We start from the raw sequence: 19,643 nt of genomic DNA, 5'->3' as shown, positions 1-19,643 counted from the left end.
TTTATCTCTTCCTCCCTTCCCCAGTCAGGCCGGGTCACTATTGCTCAGTGCACGAGAAGGAGACACATAGGGAGCACCTGCCCCTGGAAGTTCAGGAGGTGAGTGACGCCAGGAACCTGTCACTGCCCCGAGGAGCTGGAGTGGCTGTGTAGAGATAGGCCAGTGCAGACATGCACAGACTCACTAACACCGTCCGGAGCGGTCCCAAGTGCTGGAGGGGCAGTGGGGACCGGAACAGGCAGAGGGGGCAGTAGAAAGAGCAGTCTGCTGGGAGTCAGGACACCTAAATGGCCCTGGACCAGTCGTGTCACTTCTCTGGGCCTTAACCTTTGTCATCGGTAAAGTGAGGAGTCTGTGATCCCTGAGATGCTTTCTGGCTTAAGAGCTGGTTCCAGGAAGAACCTTTTCAGATGGGTAGGATGCTTTTGTTGCCTCTGGTGTTTGTTCCCAACGGAGTCCAAGGGTGGACATCTCAGCTGGGTCATCTCCACGGAGGCAGGATAAGGGCTCAGACGTCACAGCCACGCCTCACACCTCCCTTCTGTTCTCTGGACCCTCCTGCTTAGGAGGACTGACTTTAAGTTCAGAACCCAGCTGCCCTTGTCCGGGATGAGGAGGTCCCCGGCCTCTGAGATGAGGTCCAAACGCCGAGTGAGGCGTGCGGGGCCCACCGTGAACTGGCATCTGCCCTGTCCAGCCTCCCAGCTTTCCACGGAGAGCCACTCTGCCCCTTTTGTTTCTATAATGCCAAGTTACCCGTGCCCCCTCCTCCTCCTGCCCACTGCGCAGCTTTGTTTCTCATTGTCCCTGGGAGGTCTGCCTGGCTTGGGGTGCCTCTCCCATCTGGCCTGGTTTTATCTCTTATCTGCACAGTTTTGGCAAGTTTGAAAATTTGTTCGCTGTTATTTTTTTAAGTATTTTTCTGTTCCCCTCTCTCTCCTCTCCTTCTAGAACTCCTATTACCAGTGTATTATCTGTTTGATATTGTCCTATGGGTTGCTGATGCTCCGTTAATTTTTTTCTGTCGTTTTTCTTTCTGTACTTCTATTCTTGTGTCTGCAAGTACAATGATCTTTTCTTTTGCAATGTCTAATCTGATGTTAATTAATTCCATCCAGTGTATTTTTCATTTCAGATATTGTATTTTTCATCTCTAGAAGTTCCATTTGGATTTTTTTATATCTTTCATTTTTCTCCTCACGTTTGTTTTCCTCTACATTCTCGGGCGTACGGAACATACTTATTATAGTTGTTTTTCTTCCTTGTCTACGAGGCTCAGCATCTCTGTATTTTGGGGTCTGTTTTATTGACTGATTTTTCTCCTGTTTATGGATCATATTTTTCTGCTTCTTTGAATGCCTGCTAATTTTTGATTGGGTGTCAGACATTGTGAATTTAATCTTGCTGGGTTTGGTTTTATTTCTTTAAATAGTATTGGACTTTCTTCTGGCATGCATTTAAATTGCTTAAGATCAGTTTAATGATTTTGAGGCTTGCTTTTAAGCTTTGTTTGGGTGGATCCAGGCTTTAGTTGGGGCTAATTTAACGTCGTTACTAAGGCATCACTCTTCTGGGGATTCTGTCTAGTGCCCCATGTGTTATGACGTCTCCCCACTTTCGTGGGTGGGAATGTGAACTCTTTCTGGTGCTGTGTGAGCTCCACAAATTGTTTGGCCTGTTGCTTTCCTTCCGTTGGTTCCTTCCTCAGCCTTGTGGAGGTTCACCCCACACATGTGCAGATCAGCGGAGATTCAAGGGGGCTCTTCTGTAGACCTCCAGGGCACCCTCTCTGTGCAGTCCCCTCCCCTCTAGTATTGCACCCTAAAAACTCTAGCTCTGTGAAGTCGAATTTCTGTTTCCTCACTTGGTGGGACCACTGGGCTCCATTTGGGTTCCTGCCCCTGTGCTGCTGTGTGGAAGCTGCCTCCAGGTAGTAGGCTGGGCGGTCATAGGATGCACCCTTTTGTTCTTTTCTCTCAGGGAGCATAGCTCTGTGCTGTCTATTTTCCATTGTCTGAAGTTGCTGTTTCGTGTGTTCTGTCCAAAATTTTAGCTGTTCAAGGTGGGGGGTATGTCCAGTCCCTATGGCTGTAGACAAGTCCTGTAATCTTGGAAGACTAACCTGAGGCGTCATCCTTCTCGCTGGGGGAGGTATCTCTCGTCAGCCTCCTGCAAGGCTGCAGCAGCACGTTCCTTTCCCCATGGTTTTATGTTTTTGGTTTTTAATCTCTCTGAGTAGGCTGTCTCCCCGAGCACACAGATGACATGGCTTTTCCTTAGTACCCTGTGTACCTAGCCCAGTGCCTAGCATATAGTCGGCAGCTCATGTTTATGAATTGAATATATCAATGCAAGAAAATACAAGCTAACCATGCCGTGAAGTTGCTGAGCAGTACTGTCCTGTGTGGGGAGCTCAGCTCCCGCGAGTGCAGACTAGATTCTGCCCTACGGAGCTCACACCACATCTGCAGCATCTGGTTTTGTTACTTCTGGTTGGGACACTGGCAAATTTGAACTCATCCAGAGGAGGGTGACTAAGATGGCAGAAACTGTACCACATGGGAAATGGATGAAGGGTTTGGGAATAATCATTTTGTCTTGAAGTTATTTTTATGGAATGTTATGGGAGGGGGACACAATAATGGTTTTGTAACACATTCGGGGTTGATGTGGAAGAGGAAGGATTAAATGTATCCTTTGGCTTCAAAAGGCCAAACCTAGGACCGACGGGTGGGGATTCCAGGAGGTGAGATTTGGGTCCAGTTCCAGGAGAACTTTCTCATGGCTAGGAATGGGCTATCTAGCGAGGTAGTGAACCCCCGTCACTGCTGTAGGTTAAGCAAAAACTGCTATTTATTGATCAGGGACTTTGGGCTTGGGATTGTAAGGTTGGGTATTTTGCATGTGATAATCTCTAAGATACCTTCCTCCTCAGTGATTTGAAATCTTACTCCTCTCTTTGAGCCCCAGGATTCATCCCCCCTTGCAACTGCCCATCCCCAAACTACACACACATTCAGAAAACGCACCTGGAACGTGTTCCTGACTGTTGTTTTGTGCAAACCCTCACCCCTTCATCCTGGCCTAACTAAAGTGGATTTCTTCTCGGGCCTTGCAGGCTAGCTGCCAATGTCTGTGCTTGTCTCCGTCATTCTGACTGGCACCCTATTGATCCGGGCTGGCCCCTGTGTCAGCACCTTGTCGCATTGTCTCCTGTGTCAGGACACACAGTGCCTTTGAGACAGTGGATGACTGGTTAGCGCGTTGTTCTCGCGCTGCCCCCCACGGCACAGTCTGGCAGGCTTGCTGCAGCCATTCCCAGTGCTCATGCACAGCGCGTGAGCAGACACTGCCACCCCTGACCTGCTTGTTGGCTTGTTTCTCTGAGCCTCGTCTCTTCCTCTCATGGGCCCCTCTCCTCTCTGGACTGGAATCTCCTAAGGAAGTGTCACCCCACGGGCCTAGGACAGGACACTGTACACTCTGGAGGCGCATTTAATAGTGGTCCTGGCAGAATCCTTGAGAGAATCTTTAAGCACCTGCCTTTGCCCATTTTTAAGATGTCCTCCAGAGAGCTTCAAATAAGATTCTGCCCTGGGGAGGGTCGGTGTGTGGGCAGCTCAGTGGCCGGAGGAGAGTGGCAGGGGCCACTTGGAAGGGGCTATGAGCCAGTGGCCCGTCTTCTGTTTCACTGAGGCTGCTGCTCAACCTTGCTGTGAAAGGAGCCTTTGCCAGGTAACTTATAAATCTTGGGGGTCTGCTAGGGAAATCCGAGGTGCCTCCCTAGCCGCCTCGTTGTTTCTGTAGCAGGCGGTTGGGCCCAGGGCGGTAAGTCACAGCTGGGTGGGCTCTGGGGCGAGGGCTTTGCAGAAAGCGGGTCTGAGATGAGAGCTTCCAGCAGCTGAGTGGCCTGGCTTCACCCCAGGGGCCCCGAGCCCTTGACAACCTCTCTCCTGGTGCTACTCCTCTCTCCTCAGCTAGCTGAGCCGGGCTGTCATGTGGAGGAGTGCTCCTGGAGACTCAGGGTGCTCTGTCCTCTTAGCCTTGTCCTCTAGAGCCTTCCTCGTCTACAAGTTTGACATGGGCAAAGCCTCAGTCTCTTCTTCTGCAAAATGGGAAGAATAAGGCCTCACGGAGGAGCTGGAGGAAGTGCTTATTTGAGGATGTCCTCTCGTGCGTGAGGCTCCTGACTTCCCAGAGCAGTGTTCACTGCCCTGAACATTGCAGATTTAGCCTTTTCCTCAGCAGCAGCACAGAACCCTTGGGAAACGAGAGTCCTTTCTCCTATGGAGGAAGGGGAATGTTATTTGGAAGCTGACGTACTTGGAGGGCTGGGGCCTGACTGCATTTGGCCTACAAAGTCAGCTGAAAAGGGCACTCCCAGAGAGTGAGGGGAGTTCCTGTGTGTATGCCCTCTGTCCATCCAGTGTCAGAAATGTCATCTGGTACAAAGCAGGCGTGCAATAGACATTTGGGGGCTGAACGGAAGCATCCTGGAGAAGGGAGAACCGACATCCATGTGGCCAGGGCTGTGCCATGTTCCCTTTCATTTTACAGGTGAGGAAGATAGGTTTCAGCAGGGAAGCAGTGTGCGCAGGCCACTGACTGTTAGATAGCATGCCGAAGTGCTTTGTCTCCTAGTTTCCTGCTTGTTCCATTGGAGGGCCGCCAAGACAATAATAAAAGCACTAATAGTTGTGCTAATCATAACATCTAATATTGACGGAATCCATTCTGTCACGTTCTGCAGTATTTTGGCCTAATTCTTAATGCACTCACTGCAAAGAGGTTTTCTGAGCTTGTTCTCTAGTCCCTGGGGCTTTCTTCACCAATTCCTTAGTGTCTACCTTAGAATACACTTGCCCATGATATGAAGATAATGAAAATATATGTTTCTGTCAGTCTTACCCATTGTAGCTGTTGTCTGCATGCTGTTGCAGGTCAACTAATATTTTATTCAGGATCTTAATATTGGTGAACTTTCTAGTCTCTATTTGGTTATCAGTATGGGATTTGCTCATTGATGTGTTTGTCAGACATTTATCGCACACCTACTGTGTGCATGCAGGTCTGGGGAGCAGGGCTTCAGTGGGGAAGAACACCGATGTGCCCGCTGATCGGAGGACCTCACACCTGCCTCAGCCAGCTCCTCGAAGCAGGAACCGCCTTTGTGCGGCTCCTCTGTGGTGTCCTCTTAGCACTCAGCCCCCTCCCGCCCTGGGACTGACACTTGTCCTGGGGATACTGCTGGAGAAGTAGATCTGGGGTCTTTCATTTCTGTAGGGCTCTGCACCGTGAAAGCACCAGAGTGTATTCCTAAGCTTTCTCTTACTGTCCTTTCCCCTGACAATGACCTTGAGAAGTGGCTGGAATGAGGCTCTTTTCTCCAGAGGAAGCCACTAAGCCACAGGGACTGACAACTTGTGAGTGGGTCCCAGGACTTTGTTTCCAGTCCTAGCCTCAGCCTGGTTCACTTAGCCTCAGCCTAAGTGTCCTGAGACTCATTCGTTCCACAGATACTGTAGAGGCTCCTCTGGGCCAGCTACTGTTCAGGCTCGCGGGTCCTCAAGAGCGTATATTTTGGTGGAGGAGACAGACAATAAATAAATAATTAAAATTTGTGGTATATCAGATGGTGACAGATGCTACAGACAAAAGTGAAAGAGGGAAAAGGTGGAGGGTGGGGCAGGAGTCAGGGGTTCCATACGGTTTAAACAGGGCACTTAGGGAAGGCCTTACTGAGGAGGCGACATTTCAGCAGAGCTGGAAGCAGATGGTGGAACAAGCCCTGTGGATCTCTGCAGCTGGTGCCTCCCAGGGCTGCGGGAACAGGATGTACAAAGGCCCTGAGGTAGGAGCGGGTAGGCTTGCTCACTCCAGTCTAGTTGGAGTGAGGTGAGCAAGGGGAAGATCATGGGATTCAGATCATATAGGGCCTTGAAGGTCATTTTGAGGGCTTTGGCTTCTATGATGGGAGAGGTGGGAGCCATTGGAGGAATTTGACCAACAAGAGACAGACCTGCTTTACATTTGAAAAGGATCACTCTGGCCCCTATGTAGAGAATTGAAAGAATAGGTAGCAGCAACAGCACTCATAATAATTGTTACCTGTCAGGTATTTATTGTGTGCCAGGCACAGCACAGACCCCTCAGGTGCATGTCCTATTCAATGACTTTATCTCGAAAACTCTATCTCCATCTTACGTAGGGTAGGGGGAAGCAGAGACTTGGCTGGGAGGGCCGGGAGGGCCGGCTGTCAGCTTAGGTTAGTCTGATTCCAAAGTTTGTGCTGTCGACTGTTGCCCAGTATTCAGAAGGAAAGGGAGAGATTGTTTAGCATGACACTGAACAAAAGTGTGGGTGTGACGGTCAGGCTGACTCTGTGCCCCTTCTTTGGCTGCTCTCAGGTGTTCAGCTGACCACCCAGGAGAGAGGTGAGGGGCAGGCTCTCTCCCTTAACTGGCTGATTTGGTGGCGGGCGTGGCAAATTGCTTCTACAGGAGGGAAGGCTGCTTGGGGAGAGGAACCTGTGCCCTCTCTGCAGACAGCAGTCTCTCTGGGCCTGTGGGTCTGTGTCTTTGTGTTGGCATAGTAGACAAGTCTTGTTACTTGAGGCTCCCAGACGGGGCCCAGCGCCCTGAGGCAGGCGGCAGGGGGCCACTGCCTCTCCCTGCAGACAGGACCTCCCTCTCTTGGTGACATGTGGTCCAAAATGCCTGTATTTTATCTACCCCCTTTCTCCCAAGTAGCTCAGACCACTTTCAGAATGTCACTTCCAGAACCCTTATATTTATCGCTCCCTCAGGAAGTAAGGCGATTTTTCCTTGTCTTAAAAAAACCTGCTTCAGGGTGGAAAATTGGGGTCAGAGTGTGAGGCTGGAGTGAGAGAGGGGACCCGGAGGCCCAGGCGTGGGCAGGGAGGGAAGAGGTGACTGAGGTGGGACACTGGGGATTCTGGGTTTGTGTTTGCCCTGTGCTGTGGCCTCTGGATTTGTGTGTGTGTGTGTGTGTGTGTGTGTGTGTGTGTGTGTGTGTGTGTGTTTGGGGTGGGTGGGTGAGGAGGGCTGGTACTCTCTGCCTTTACGAGGAGTTGTCTCAAGTTGCCCGGGGCCTGCTCTGTGTTCACGGCCACACACGCACTCATATTTCTTGTTCACAGACACTCACTCTCATGTTCTCACACAAGCTCGCTCACACATACTCACCTGCACCCTGCCCCCCCCACATGCACACACCATGCATACTCACTCTTGCACACAAACTCACTGCTTGTTCCTACTTTCCTGTTCGCACACGTGCTTGCTCACACACGCTCACTCGCCGCTGTCCTCCCCTCACACATACACGTTCACCATAGCATGCCCGCTCACTCTTGCACGTGGACTTACATGCTGTTCACACTCATGTTCTCACACACATGCATACTTGCTCGCGTGCTGGCCTGCTTCACCCATGCGCACACCCTCCCACACCCACAGTGTGCTGTTGGGGTGCCTGTGTCAGAGACGGGCACTCCCAGCTGGCGGCTGACTTGGCACAGGGTTTGTGACAGCAGCGCGGTGCCCACAGCACCCACCTTTGGCCCACCCCACCCCATACCTCCGCTTTTCCCTTTTGTGTAGTAAAGACTGACAGCTTGTGTAGCGGGCCAGCCGCCAGGAGTCGAATGGTTCCTGACAAGTGGAGTGGGAATGAAAGAAGGCACTCACACTTTGATGATGGCGATCGTGGACCCCAGTGTTCCTGGAGACGCTGAGTTTATTTTGTCCCCAGAATTTATACCTTCTGTGAACGTGCAGTTTAGCAAGTACAAAAATGCATTACCTAGTTAACAGTGAATCTTTAACTTTAACACAGGAGACACAAAATTTACTGAAACTCCCAAATGTAATTATCTTATCAATAGCCCTGATAGGCATCAGCCTTCTGTTCTGGGAACTGGCCACTCCCACCACATTCCTGAGCAGCATGCAAACACTCTCCAGATGCAGGCAGAGACAATTGCTTCAGTGGGAGGAAATAGGTTAAGTATAAACCGAGCCATTCTGTTAAGGCTTTAAAGTTAACTGCAACCATGGCTCCCCACAAGCTTGGAGACGGACGACGCGCAAGTGGTTCAAGTTCTGAGAGCCACAGACTGGGAAGTGTTACATCTGTGAAATGTGAAATGTCTGCAAAGTGAGCAAAGAAGGGCCCTGGCGGTGGGAAGCAGGAGATTCTTAACGTTAGAGAAGACAGCACCTCTGGCTGGGCTCCCTGGCTGCGTCAGGCCAGCCTGGGCCCCGGTTCTGGGAGCTGGAGCTGAGTGCACCCCTTGACGTTGAGCATATACTATCAGCAGAGCCAGACCTTGGCAGGCCCCGGGGAGGACGGCACAGTGTTCGGCGGCGTGGCAAAGGACCATTTGGGGAAGGAAAGGCTCCTTCTTGGCTGCTGAGATCACAGCAGGTTCCCAGCCACAGAAGCGAGGCAAACAGACCCTGACTGTTTCTGTTTCAGAAACCTCACTGCCACTGCCGAAGCCACCACTGCAAAGCACGAGATCATTTAGGGGCTGTGTGAATCCAATTAGACTGGAGCCCCAGCTGCCTCCTTCCACGGGTGGGGAGAGGCGCTGAGGGCCGGAGGCGCTATCTAGAAAGCTGCCTCCATAAATCTGAGTTAGACTGGTGGTGGGGCCAGACTGTTATTCATCCTTGGCTGTTTCTTCTTACCTTGAAATCCAGCAAGTGAAAATCTGCACGGAAACCTGAGGTCAGCCAGGCAGGACGGTAAGGGGTGGGAGGTGGCCTGGAGACCTGGATTGTAATCGCAGTGTTTTGGCTGCCGGCCTGAGGTCTTCTGAGCTGACAGCTCTGGCTTTCACAGGTTGGGGGAGGAGAGGAGGCCCCTGAGCAGAGAACTTCCCTGCCCCAGTCAGCCCGTGGTTCCAGGTACCCTTTATCCCAGGCCTCTGCAAGCTTGTTGTAAGGTCTGGTTTCCCCTTTCTGTTTAGGGCACTGGCTTCATGGTGGCCTGTGCCCTCTGGGCTTGCCAGATTGCTCCAGGGACCCCGAGGTCACATCCAGAGCCAACCTTCTGCCTCCATGTCTTCATTCTTCATGCTTAGATTGGTAGCATTTTATTGATTCGTATATAGCTTGTTCTGGAAAAGATGATTGCAACCAACCCAAATACCTGGTAACACCACGGTGCCACTTGAGCACAGATTTGTTTGTTCCTCACCTCAGTTTTGCCTGTCGACTAGGATTCTTGTCTGCGGTCACCGTTAGATGGATTGTGACGTGTCCCCAAGCCTTTGCATGTACTCTGCAGCCTGGACTTCAGGCTGTGTATCCGTTACTTGTCCTTGAGGATTCAGTCTAGATGTCACTTCCGTCCTCTAAGCATTGCATGCTCCCCCTTGCTGGGCTGAGTGCCTTCCTTAGGGAAGCCCGTAGCACCGTGTGCCCAGGTTATGGACAGGATCGAACCCGTCTCTACCCTAGAGGTGCACAGTGAGTAACCCAATGCGGTCAAGGCACCAGGGCCAGTGCACTGGACCACACAGGAGGCCTTGCGATAGAAGAAGTATTCACACTGCAGGATTCTAGGCGCTAGGGATCTTTCTGTGCGTGCAAAGCATTGCTTAATTGTCTTTTTTTTTTTTTTTTTTTTTAATAATTTAAACACTCAGTAGCTCTCCTAACAGTTTTTGTTTTGTTTTGTTTTAAATTTTTACTGGGGAATACGGGGAATAGTGTGTTTTTCCAGGGCCCATCAGCTCTGAGTCATTTTCCTTCAATCTAGTTGTGGAGGGCGCAGCTCAACTCCAAGTCCAGTTGCCATTTTCAATCTTTAGTTACAGGGGGCACAGCCCACTACCCCATGTGGGAATCACACCGGCAACCCTGTTGTTCGGAGCTCACATTCTAACCAACTGAGCCATCTGGCCGCCCTTAATTGTTTTTTAAATGCCAGAGTTACTGTAGAGAAGTCTAATGCCATTTCAATTTGAATCCTATGTAGGTAACATGATTTTTCTCTCTGGAATCTCTAGTGTCCTATGTAAAAGTCTTCTCTCTGCCTAGTGTTCTGAAATTTCACAAATGACATGCTTTAGTGTGGATGCACTTTCATCTGGTGTGCTCTGGAACCTTTCAATCTTGAAACACACGTTGTTTAGTTCTGGCAAGTTTTCTTGAATTACTTCATTGATATTTTTGCTCCTGCCATTTTCTGTCTCCTTTCCTCTGAAACGCCAACAATTTGAGTATTGAATCTCCTCGATTGGTCCTTTAATTTTATCACCCCTACTCCCTACCCCCTTTTGGGGGGCGATTTCTTCAGCTTTATCTTATAGGCTTCTATTGAGGTTTTCATTTTAGTTAGCATATTTTCAATTTCTAAGAGTTCTTATGTTTTCTAAAAATACACTTTTTAAAAATAGCATCCTGTTTTGGTTTTATGGATGCACTATCACCTGTTATTTCTCCTAGGCTATTAATGATACTTTTATTTTTGGGAGGAAAGATTATTCCTCATGATTTCCTATAGTGTGTGTGTGTGTGTGTGTGTGTGTGTGTGCGCTTTTCCTTTTCCTCTGTCTTTCCTATGACAGGCTTTCACCAGAAGTCTAATGGTCCTTGGTAATCTGCTTATATTTGCGTAGGGTATTAAGCTCTGTGTGTGTGTTTCTGTGTGTGTGTCTGTGTCTGTGTGTCTGTCTCTGTCTATGTGTCTGTGTGTGTGTATGTGTGTCTGTGTCTCTGTGTGTGTGTCTGTGTCTGTGTGTCTGTCTCTGTCTGCCTGTGTCTGTGTGTGTGTACGTGTGTGTGTCTGTGTGTGTATCTGTCTGTGTGTCTCTGTCTGCCTGTGTCTGTTTGTGCATCTGTGTGTAGTGCTGTGGACTCCGGGCCTCACATATAGGGTGACCTGGGTGGCCTGTTTTATTTAAGTTGGTATCTTAGGTGTTTTCTCTTGAGCTGTTCAGATTCCTAGAGGAATCTTGTCATCTGCTTGGACCGGTCTGAGGCTCACCCTTGTGCCCAGGAACCTAATGGGGAGAGGGCAGGGGTCTGGGCCTCCTGTACTTCAACTTAACCCCCTGTTTTCAGTGTGGCGCCTGCATTTCCCTGTGCTCAGTTCTCCCAGCACAGAGGCCTTATGCTTTACTTTCTTCAAAGCATACACCCCTGGGCTGGGGGTGGGACAGTCACCTGCAGAGGTGGGGGCTGGCACTCTTTCTGAAGCCAACACAAGCCATCCTGCTGCTGTGGTCTCAGCCCGGGGGGGGGGGGGGGGGGCTGGATGCTGCCTTAGGTTTCCTGTCAATTAACACTTGTTCTCCCTTCTGCTCTCCTTGAAATTGTGGGTCTATGCTTTAAAAGTCTTTCTTGTGTTAGTGAGATGTGGGGGCGGCAGAGGTGAATGTGTGTGTTCTCTCTGAGAGCTTTGGCCAGGCTGTAGTGGTTATTTAGTTGCCCTCATTGTTGTTTTTAACAGATTCTCCAGCTTTGGTGGGAAAGGAATGAAGTGTCATTGTATTTCGGTGCAGAGTCCCAGTAACTAGAACTGTGCAGTCACGTGCCGCGTCCTCATAATCGCTGGCTGAATAAATGAATGAACTGCAAACAGACTTGGAAACAAAAATGGAAACAGCACAGTTCACCCAGGTTCCAGCTCTGTTCTGACATTCAAACTCTGACCCCTGTTAAATATAAAACTGTTGAACATAGTTTGTGGCTATTGGTGGGGACACCACTTTTTTCTCATGTGGCTTATTTTCTCTAGCTAGTATGAGTTACTTCTACGATTTTTGAAGAGGAGTTAAATAAATATGAATAACGCATGTCGTTTAGCATGGAAGCGTCAGAACCTGCTGCCCTAACAGCCATTCACAGCGCAGGCTGGCAGCTCAGTTTGTTGTTCTGCAGCACAAGCGGTTGGACCGGATGCATCTAAGGTTTCCTCCGAGTGCCAGTCCTGTGATTCCACTATTGTCCTCTCTTGTTTGTATTGCCATAGTGTAAGGCTTTGGTGGAAAAGAACTGCCCCGCCTCCTTTTTTTTTTTTTTTTTTTTTTTGACCTAGAATGACTTTCGTTCACTCTGAGTCCCTTTACTCCTTCGGTGCAGGACTGAACACGCCCCACCTGCTCCAGCACACGCTGGTCTCCTGCCTCCAGCTTCCTTTGGCATTTTCAGTTTGCAGGTTGGCAGAGAGGAAGGAGCCCCATGGTGCTAGTTTGAATTTTAATTCTGCGGCTAACGCTGTGTGACCTTGGACAGCTGACCTAGTCTCTCTGAACTTTAGTTTCATCATCTGTCCAGAGGGAATTTGTAATAAAAGTTATCTGCTGGGGTTTGTATGAAAACTAAATGAGATAGATATGTGTTTAAAACTCCCCCTTTAACTCCCCCATAACACAAGATGATGGTAATAATGACAATAAACATTTATGTGACTTACCTTATTTACCCACGAAGTAGATACTTTTATTATTTTTATTTTAGAAATGAGACTGAGCCATAAAGAAATAACTTGCCCAAGGTTGTAAATCAAGGAATTTAGGCTTTAAATTTTCTTGAAGTGTTTTGTATTTGCATTTATTCCACCAGTATCTATTTGAGAGCTAACTCTATGTCAGGGCTTGGTGCTGGCAATACAGCTGTGAAAAATCAAAGGTCTTGCCCTCATAAGGCGTATATTCTAGTGTAAGAGCTGGCCAATGAACAAGCTAGTACATGTATAACAGGTAGAGTTAAGCGTGATGGAGAAAACTGAGCAAGGGGAGGGCGTAGGGAATGCCTGGGCACGGGAGGTGTTGGGGGAGGGGACGAAGGGAGAGGGGCCAGGGGGAGAGTGGGGAGAAGGAGAGAGGGTTAATGGATTGTTTTGTGTGGGGTGGGAAGGGAAATAAGTCACATTCTGTAGAGACCTCAGGGAAACGAGGGAACAGCCTTCTGGGAGACCTGGGGAAATACATTCCAGGTGTCGGGAACGGGGGTGCCATCATGTTTGAGTAGCAGAGCTGAGGACTTGGGCTTGTTTCCTCAACTGCCGTTTCCCCTTTGAAGTCAGGGGTTGCGGTTTCTTATTTTGTGTCCTGTAGGATATTGGGTAAAATGATGGGCGCTTCATTAGGTGATGAAGAAACATTTTTTGGTGGATTAACTCTCCTACGTCTGCCTTCACAGATCATCTGGCAGAGGGTTTGCACACCGGCAGTGCTGGCAGGTGGCTCAGCCCCCTCCCACAGTCTCCAGTGACTGGGCCTGGGGCTGTGAGGCCGGGACTGGCAGGGCAACACAGACGGGGAGCTCTGGCTGCCCTGCAGGCCCGGCCCTCCGCTCTGCTCTGCAGCCTTGGTCCTTCACCAGGCCGCGTTCCCTCCCCCTTTGTACATGTGCCTCCCTCCTGCTCCTTCAGATCTCAGAGTCAAGTCCATCTGCCAGAAAGCCTTCCCTGAGCCCTGGGCCGGGTCAGTCCCTTGTTCTGTGGACTCACAGGTTGTGGGCTCCTTCTTTCATAGCACTTCTCTCCATATATGGTTGTGTCTCACCTGTGTGTCCGCAGTATCTGATTGTCTTCCTCCCTGGGCCGTAAACCTCACAAGGAGAGGCCGGGCTGCTCTCACTCATCCCTTTCCTCCCCTACACCCCTGGCATCCAGCACGGAGGTTGGCATGTTTGGCCTGGTGGCTGGATTTGCCTGTGGGCTCTAGTTTATTGACCTCTGATGTCGTGCATTCTAAATTATGGCTTGTAGTAGGTTCTTGATAAATATTGTTTGAATGAGTGAATGACATCTTGGGCAGAGGTAGTGCGTTTGGGAGCCTTCCATCACTTAATTTCATAATTTCTATCCCTTACCAGATTCTCTGCAATCTGTTAAAATTAAGGAAGATAGCCAACTGGTTCTTTTTGATAAACAGCTTTGTTGAGATATGGCTCATAAGCATAAAATTCATTCATTTAAAATGTACAAGTCAGTGGTGGTTATCATGTTCTTAGTTCTATAACCATCACCACAATCAATTTTAGAACATTTTTGTCAACCCAGAAAGAAACGTCGTACCCATTAGCAGTTACTGTCATCTCCCAATTTCTCCCCCATCCTCAGTTTAGACAACTATTAGTCTAGTTTGTGTCTCTGTAGATTTGCCGATTCTGGACAGCTTATATAAATAGAATCATACATTATGTGGTGTTTTGTGATTGGCTTATTTCACTTAGCATATTTTCCAGGTTCGTCCATGTTGTAGCCTATGTCAGAATTTCATGCCTTTTTAAGGTTGAGTAATATTCCATTGTATGGACATACTACAGTTGTTTGTTCATCCATCAGCTGACAGATCGATAATCTGGCTTGTTTCCACCTTTTGATTGCTATGAATAACACTGCTATGAACTATTTTTGATGTAAATGTGTTTTCATTTCTCTTAGACCAATACCTAGGGGTGGAATTGCTGGGACACATGGTAACTGTATATCGAACCTCTTAAGGAACTGCCAGACTGTTTTCCAAAGCAGCTGCACGATCTTACATTCCCACTAGTAGTGTATGAGGGTTTTAGTTTCTCCACGTCTTTGCAGACAGCTCTTTATTTTTTATTTTTTGAACATCGGCCAGCTAGTTCTTAAATGGACACACCTTTGGTTGCGAGATGGTGGGCTGAGCTTGAACATCTAGATAAGTTTTGTCGTTTTCTTTTATGAGAGCAGTGCATGCTTATTGGATCATATTTGGAAAACAGACCCTGCTTCCTTTTAGCCATGTATGTGGTGCGTTGGGGTACAGCCAGCTAACTCTTTAACAGGTAGGTCTCTGAAGACCAAGGTGGTTTCCAGTGAGCAGTGCAGTGGGTCAGGTGCAGGCCCTGGGGCATAGCCCCGCTTCTCAGACCAGGTCTGGCTGCCCAGATGCTTAGCATTGCCAGATGTTGGTGCTCTAAGCCTCAGTTTTCTGCGGGGTAAAAGGGCAGAGCCCAAGAGAGCGAACCCGCTCCCCTGTCCACATGACAATCCAGGAGTATTTGACAACAGCTACCCTCTGTCGTCTCCGCCTCCACCAGCTGTCTCTCACATCACTTCATTTCTAGTCCCCCCTGCCTTGTTGTCACCTTCGGATGCTCTCCAGTTTGTTTGTTGTTTCCTATACTCAGCCTGAGCCCTCCCCATTGGAGATATCCACAGACAGAATGCCAGAATGAGTTGTAAGCCTTGAAGGGTGACAAATTTTCACCTTTATCGGCAGGATGGTTTTATGAAAGAAGGTGCTCAAGCAGGAAACATAACTTCATTTTAAATTATGGAAAAACTGAAATTCCAGGGAAAGTCTGTGTAGTTCCCCCTCTCGCTTTCCGGGCTCAGTCTAGAAAGGTGGCACAGACCGCCTCCGTCACCTGGCTCCCTGACGGGCACAGCAAGGACAACTCGGTTGTGAAAGGGTTTGTGGTTGTAAAGTTTGAGTTTCCCCCCACTGTCACCTCCTGTCTTGATGGGGCCCAGCCATTGATACATTTCGTGGGCTCAGTTTTATAAGCTGTGGGGCAGAGATGGTGACAAGCGGCCCATTGATAAAAGCATTTCAAAAAAACAGAATACAGGGAAGGGAGACTAATTAGAGCTTCATTTGTCTGTCTGCTTTTTGTATCCTAAGGCCTCTCTTCTGTTGGTGGGAGAAATCCAAATATGTTTAGCAATCCCTGTGCGGCTGCCCACGGGGTAAGACTTGTAGTTTTGTAATCTGGAACAGTCTAGACACAATCGGTCCAGCTCTGCCCCGAGGCGGGAACAGTGATGGAGCCCACACTTGGGCCCTTTCCCACCTCCTTAGCCTGATCCTCTGAGGCCATTTCCATTCAGAGTCACATATACCATACAAATATAAAGCAGGGCATTATCGGAACACATAGAAGGGACCTCCTGGCTTTGTGTCAATATTGTCTGCCTTTTGGTGGAGGTGATATGTATGTTCATATCTGAAGGACAAGGAAAAAGCATGCCACATAGAAGGAAGAAGCAGATGCAAAGACTAGAGTGGGGAAGAACAGCGTGGAATGAGAAGTAGTCTAGTTTAGCTATCAATAGATGCTAGAGCAAAGGGGCAGACTAGAGTTAGTAGCAAGAGACAAGGCCGAATTATTTGGCAAGAAGTAAATTGATTTGGGTGGTTTTAACCATGCAAAAGTATTTGATGTTTCTCCTGAAGGTAAAAGGTAAACCAATGACAAAGTCAATGACTGGAGGTTTAAATGTCACCGATCAGGTGACAGCTATATGGACTGTAATTGCCTAAGTATTACTAGATGAGCCTGGTTACTGGGCCTTATATCACTAGCAAAAACAGGATAGGTTGATGAAGCCCAGTTTTCAATGTGCAAGTTAAAAGTTCCATATGGGTGGTAGAGGAAAGGAAGGGGACGGCCAGAAATAAAAAGAGATACATGGACTTTGAGGTTTTCGAAAGGCTACACGTGATGAATAAATGAGGAAGAAATGTATTCTTCATAATGCTTGTTTATGCTTTCAACTTTCCCACTTGCAATGCATGAGAAAATAGTTATTGTAGTATCTATTATCAAAACATGGAGAAGGATGCCATATTCTTTATTGTTTATTTCAGAAATTAATGGTATCTAACTGGAATCAGTACATTTTGGCCACCTACCTTCTTCTACATCTCTAGTTATGCTTTCCACCAACTCCTGCTGCTCCTGAAATAAATCAAATCTTAGTTACAATATTTAAGTTAAACAAGAGGCTTTAATGTAGGAATGTGGCCTTTACATAACACCTTTAAAGAGTAGACCTTGCTTGGGCATTGTGTAAATACACACAAAAGTAATCACATAAATAAAATAAATTTCTACTCATTTTAATTTACTAGAGAACATATATAGGTGATGCTGTTTAGACTAATCCGATCAAAAGTACAGTTGAAATTGGTCTGCTGAATACACACAATTTCAGAAGAATGAGGTGTGATCTGATTCCTACAAAGATCAAACAAGTCATATTTTACAGTGAATGCATTACTTTTCAATCCTTAGAAAAACAGCCCTTTATAAAAGTTTAATCAGTTTTTTCTTAATGGATTTTTTCCTTTATGGGTTTTTTATCTTAATCGTTTCTTGCACTTTTAAAATTAATCTTACGGTGTGTTCTAGGCTATTGCTCAGCATAGAACCTTAAATACATAAAATGATGATTGTGGCCCTGTCACGTCACGTGAAAATTCTGCTGGCTGCAACAATCACAAAAACTATTTTCTTGTCTGTATTATGACTGAAACATTTATATTTGTATGGACACAAAGATTACAGGAAATCTGACTTAGAAAGTATGGCCTAGACCCAGTTTTCAAATTTAGTTTCTGATTCATGACTAAAGAATTAGTAACAACGAAAAGAATACATAATTATTTAATTGTAACTTTGTATTCTTTCTACAAATGAGGGAGGCCCAATTTTTGAAGTATTCGAGTGGTTGTAGTTAGTCTACTTAATTACGAAATGTATGGGAATATTTCAAACTCTATACTGCAAGTGTCCCAGTCTAAAGTTTTCTTATTTAATCCTTCCTTCTGAAAGGTATCCTCTCACTACATGACCGAAACGGGGCTTACAATAATGTCCAGAACATAATAGACAGTGTGGTGACAACGATAATATGACACCCAATGCCTTTACAAATTCAGGGGTGAAGACAAATCTGTTGGCCATCATGGTTTCCAATATTTGCAGAGACTGTTTTCCATAACACCTTTTTGTCAATAGCTTCATAGAAAAGGCTTATAAAATGAATAATGTGACAACATTACTAGACGGCCTTGTAAAAACAACAACCCAATACCAGGTGAAGGGAGAGGCCTGTCATGAAACAGTTTTAATTCCAATTAATCAACAAAATATAAAATGCAAATCACATTTTTACATGACTTGAAAAGGGGAACTACAAATGTAACATTATTTTCTTTTCCCCAAAGCCCTTTTCCTAGATATTTACTTCGATTATCTTTATGTTTATTTGTAGGTGAGGATTGTGTTCAGATAGTAGAAATAGCTTGAAGTCCAATATTAAGAAGGAGAATGCTTCTGCAAGTTTATTTATACTTTTCCATTATTCAAAAATATAGACAGGTGAGAAAATTATACACAGGAAAAGAATGTATCCACGAACTTTAATTCAAGGGGTTCACTAGAAGGGTTTTCTCATAACCGGTACTTCTCAGACTCTGTCCCGTAGAAATCTAAGGTTCCACTGGGGACCCCGCAGGAACACAAAATCTCAGAGTCTCCATCTCTCCGTTAGCTAGGCAGCTCTACTTGTCTATATTTTATATAATATAGGTTCGTGCAAAAATTTTTTAAAAGAACCGTATTAGACTGAAAAATAAATATTTTTCAAGTCAGAAAGTCACTGATTTAGTCAAAGTCCGTAATTTTACATAACATGCAACCAAGGCTCAGAGAGATTAGAGGTCACCTGAGGTCAGCAAACCAATGAGCTGCGGACCAGGAATGGGCTTTAGGACTTCTTACTGAGGCTAGAGTAACATGCCAGCTACTTCCCCATATTCAGGAAATTGCCATCAATTTCTGACTCAGAAAAAATAAATACATAAAACTTTGTCATGTAGTTCAACAATATTGAGGCATGAGAAACAAAATAGTAACTTTCTAAATAATTGGAAGCTTTAAAGTCATGAATAAAAAAAAAGAAACTGAGACTGATATCAGAACTCCGATTAATAGCAGTCAACACACTCAATATACAAAGCACAGACATTCCTCAACACAGGAAACAGAACTTGAAGGAGAAAAACTTTAATGATAGAAAGCAAACTCAAACTGAGGAAATTCTTCCTTAAAGGAACCTTTCTTTTCCTGAAAATAAAACTTGGTTGACTGATATCAACCAACTAATGCATTAGCCATGTTGTGGTTATATATAGCAAGCAAAACTTATACCACAAAAGAGATTTCTCTTTATCTCCTAGCACACTTCTAGCCAACCTCACATCATCACAGCTGGACCATAAGTCTTTCCAGCATTCTGTTGTGATTGGGAGACATCTCTGTATCTTGATGGAGTAGCGCTTTTTTATCTCTCTTAATCAGGCTTGCATGATTGGGCAAATCAACGCCCCACAAGGGGATAGTGTCTACCTTGGAAAAAAGGTGTTGAGTTTAAAGTAAACCATTTATCAGTTTATCTAGAAATACTGAAAAACTAAATACATCTTTCCTACCAAAAATTAATTAAAGAAAAATTGTCCACAAGCATATTCTCTTGCGTAGCTTCTGCAGTTACACTCTTTCATCTTCTGATTTTTCTGGAGATGACTAAGGAGAACATTTGAAGTATGTATCACGCTGAACAACTCACAAAACATTAGACATACACTTTCCTTTTGTACCCAGTATTCCAATGTCAGCACTTCGAAGCACTGAGATCCTATACGACCAAAAGGCTGTCTCAAAATACTTGGCTCTGCTATGCTATGTTATGATGAAGTTAAATGAAAAAACAAGGTTGAAACCTCATTTAGCACAGGCCTATGCTGTTTTGTTTGTCATTAAGCGGGCCATAAAAATACCATCAAAATTACAAACTAATCTGCATTGACAGAAATGGCTATCTTAGAAGGTGATGTC

The 19,643-nt window shown here is 46.5% G+C and overlaps 1 protein-coding gene across 1 annotated transcript in view; it reads left to right on the top strand.

Moving 5' to 3' along the window:
- Nucleotides 1-19,643, top strand: part of LOC148759136 (uncharacterized) — a 116,304-nt gene that overhangs the window by 14,964 nt on the left and 81,697 nt on the right. The window contains exon 3 of the mRNA XM_088793015.1: nt 25-98. Coding sequence (XP_088649141.1) covers nt 25-98 — 74 coding nt within the window. The remainder of the gene's footprint in view (nt 1-24; nt 99-19,643) is intronic.

Source organism: Rhinolophus sinicus, chromosome 1, assembly GCF_057876585.1.
Source record: "Rhinolophus sinicus isolate RSI-liver-muscle chromosome 1, RSI-T2T, whole genome shotgun sequence".
NCBI classification, from domain to species: Eukaryota; Metazoa; Chordata; class Mammalia; order Chiroptera; family Rhinolophidae; genus Rhinolophus; species Rhinolophus sinicus.
This window is presented reverse-complemented; position numbering and strand designations above follow the sequence as displayed.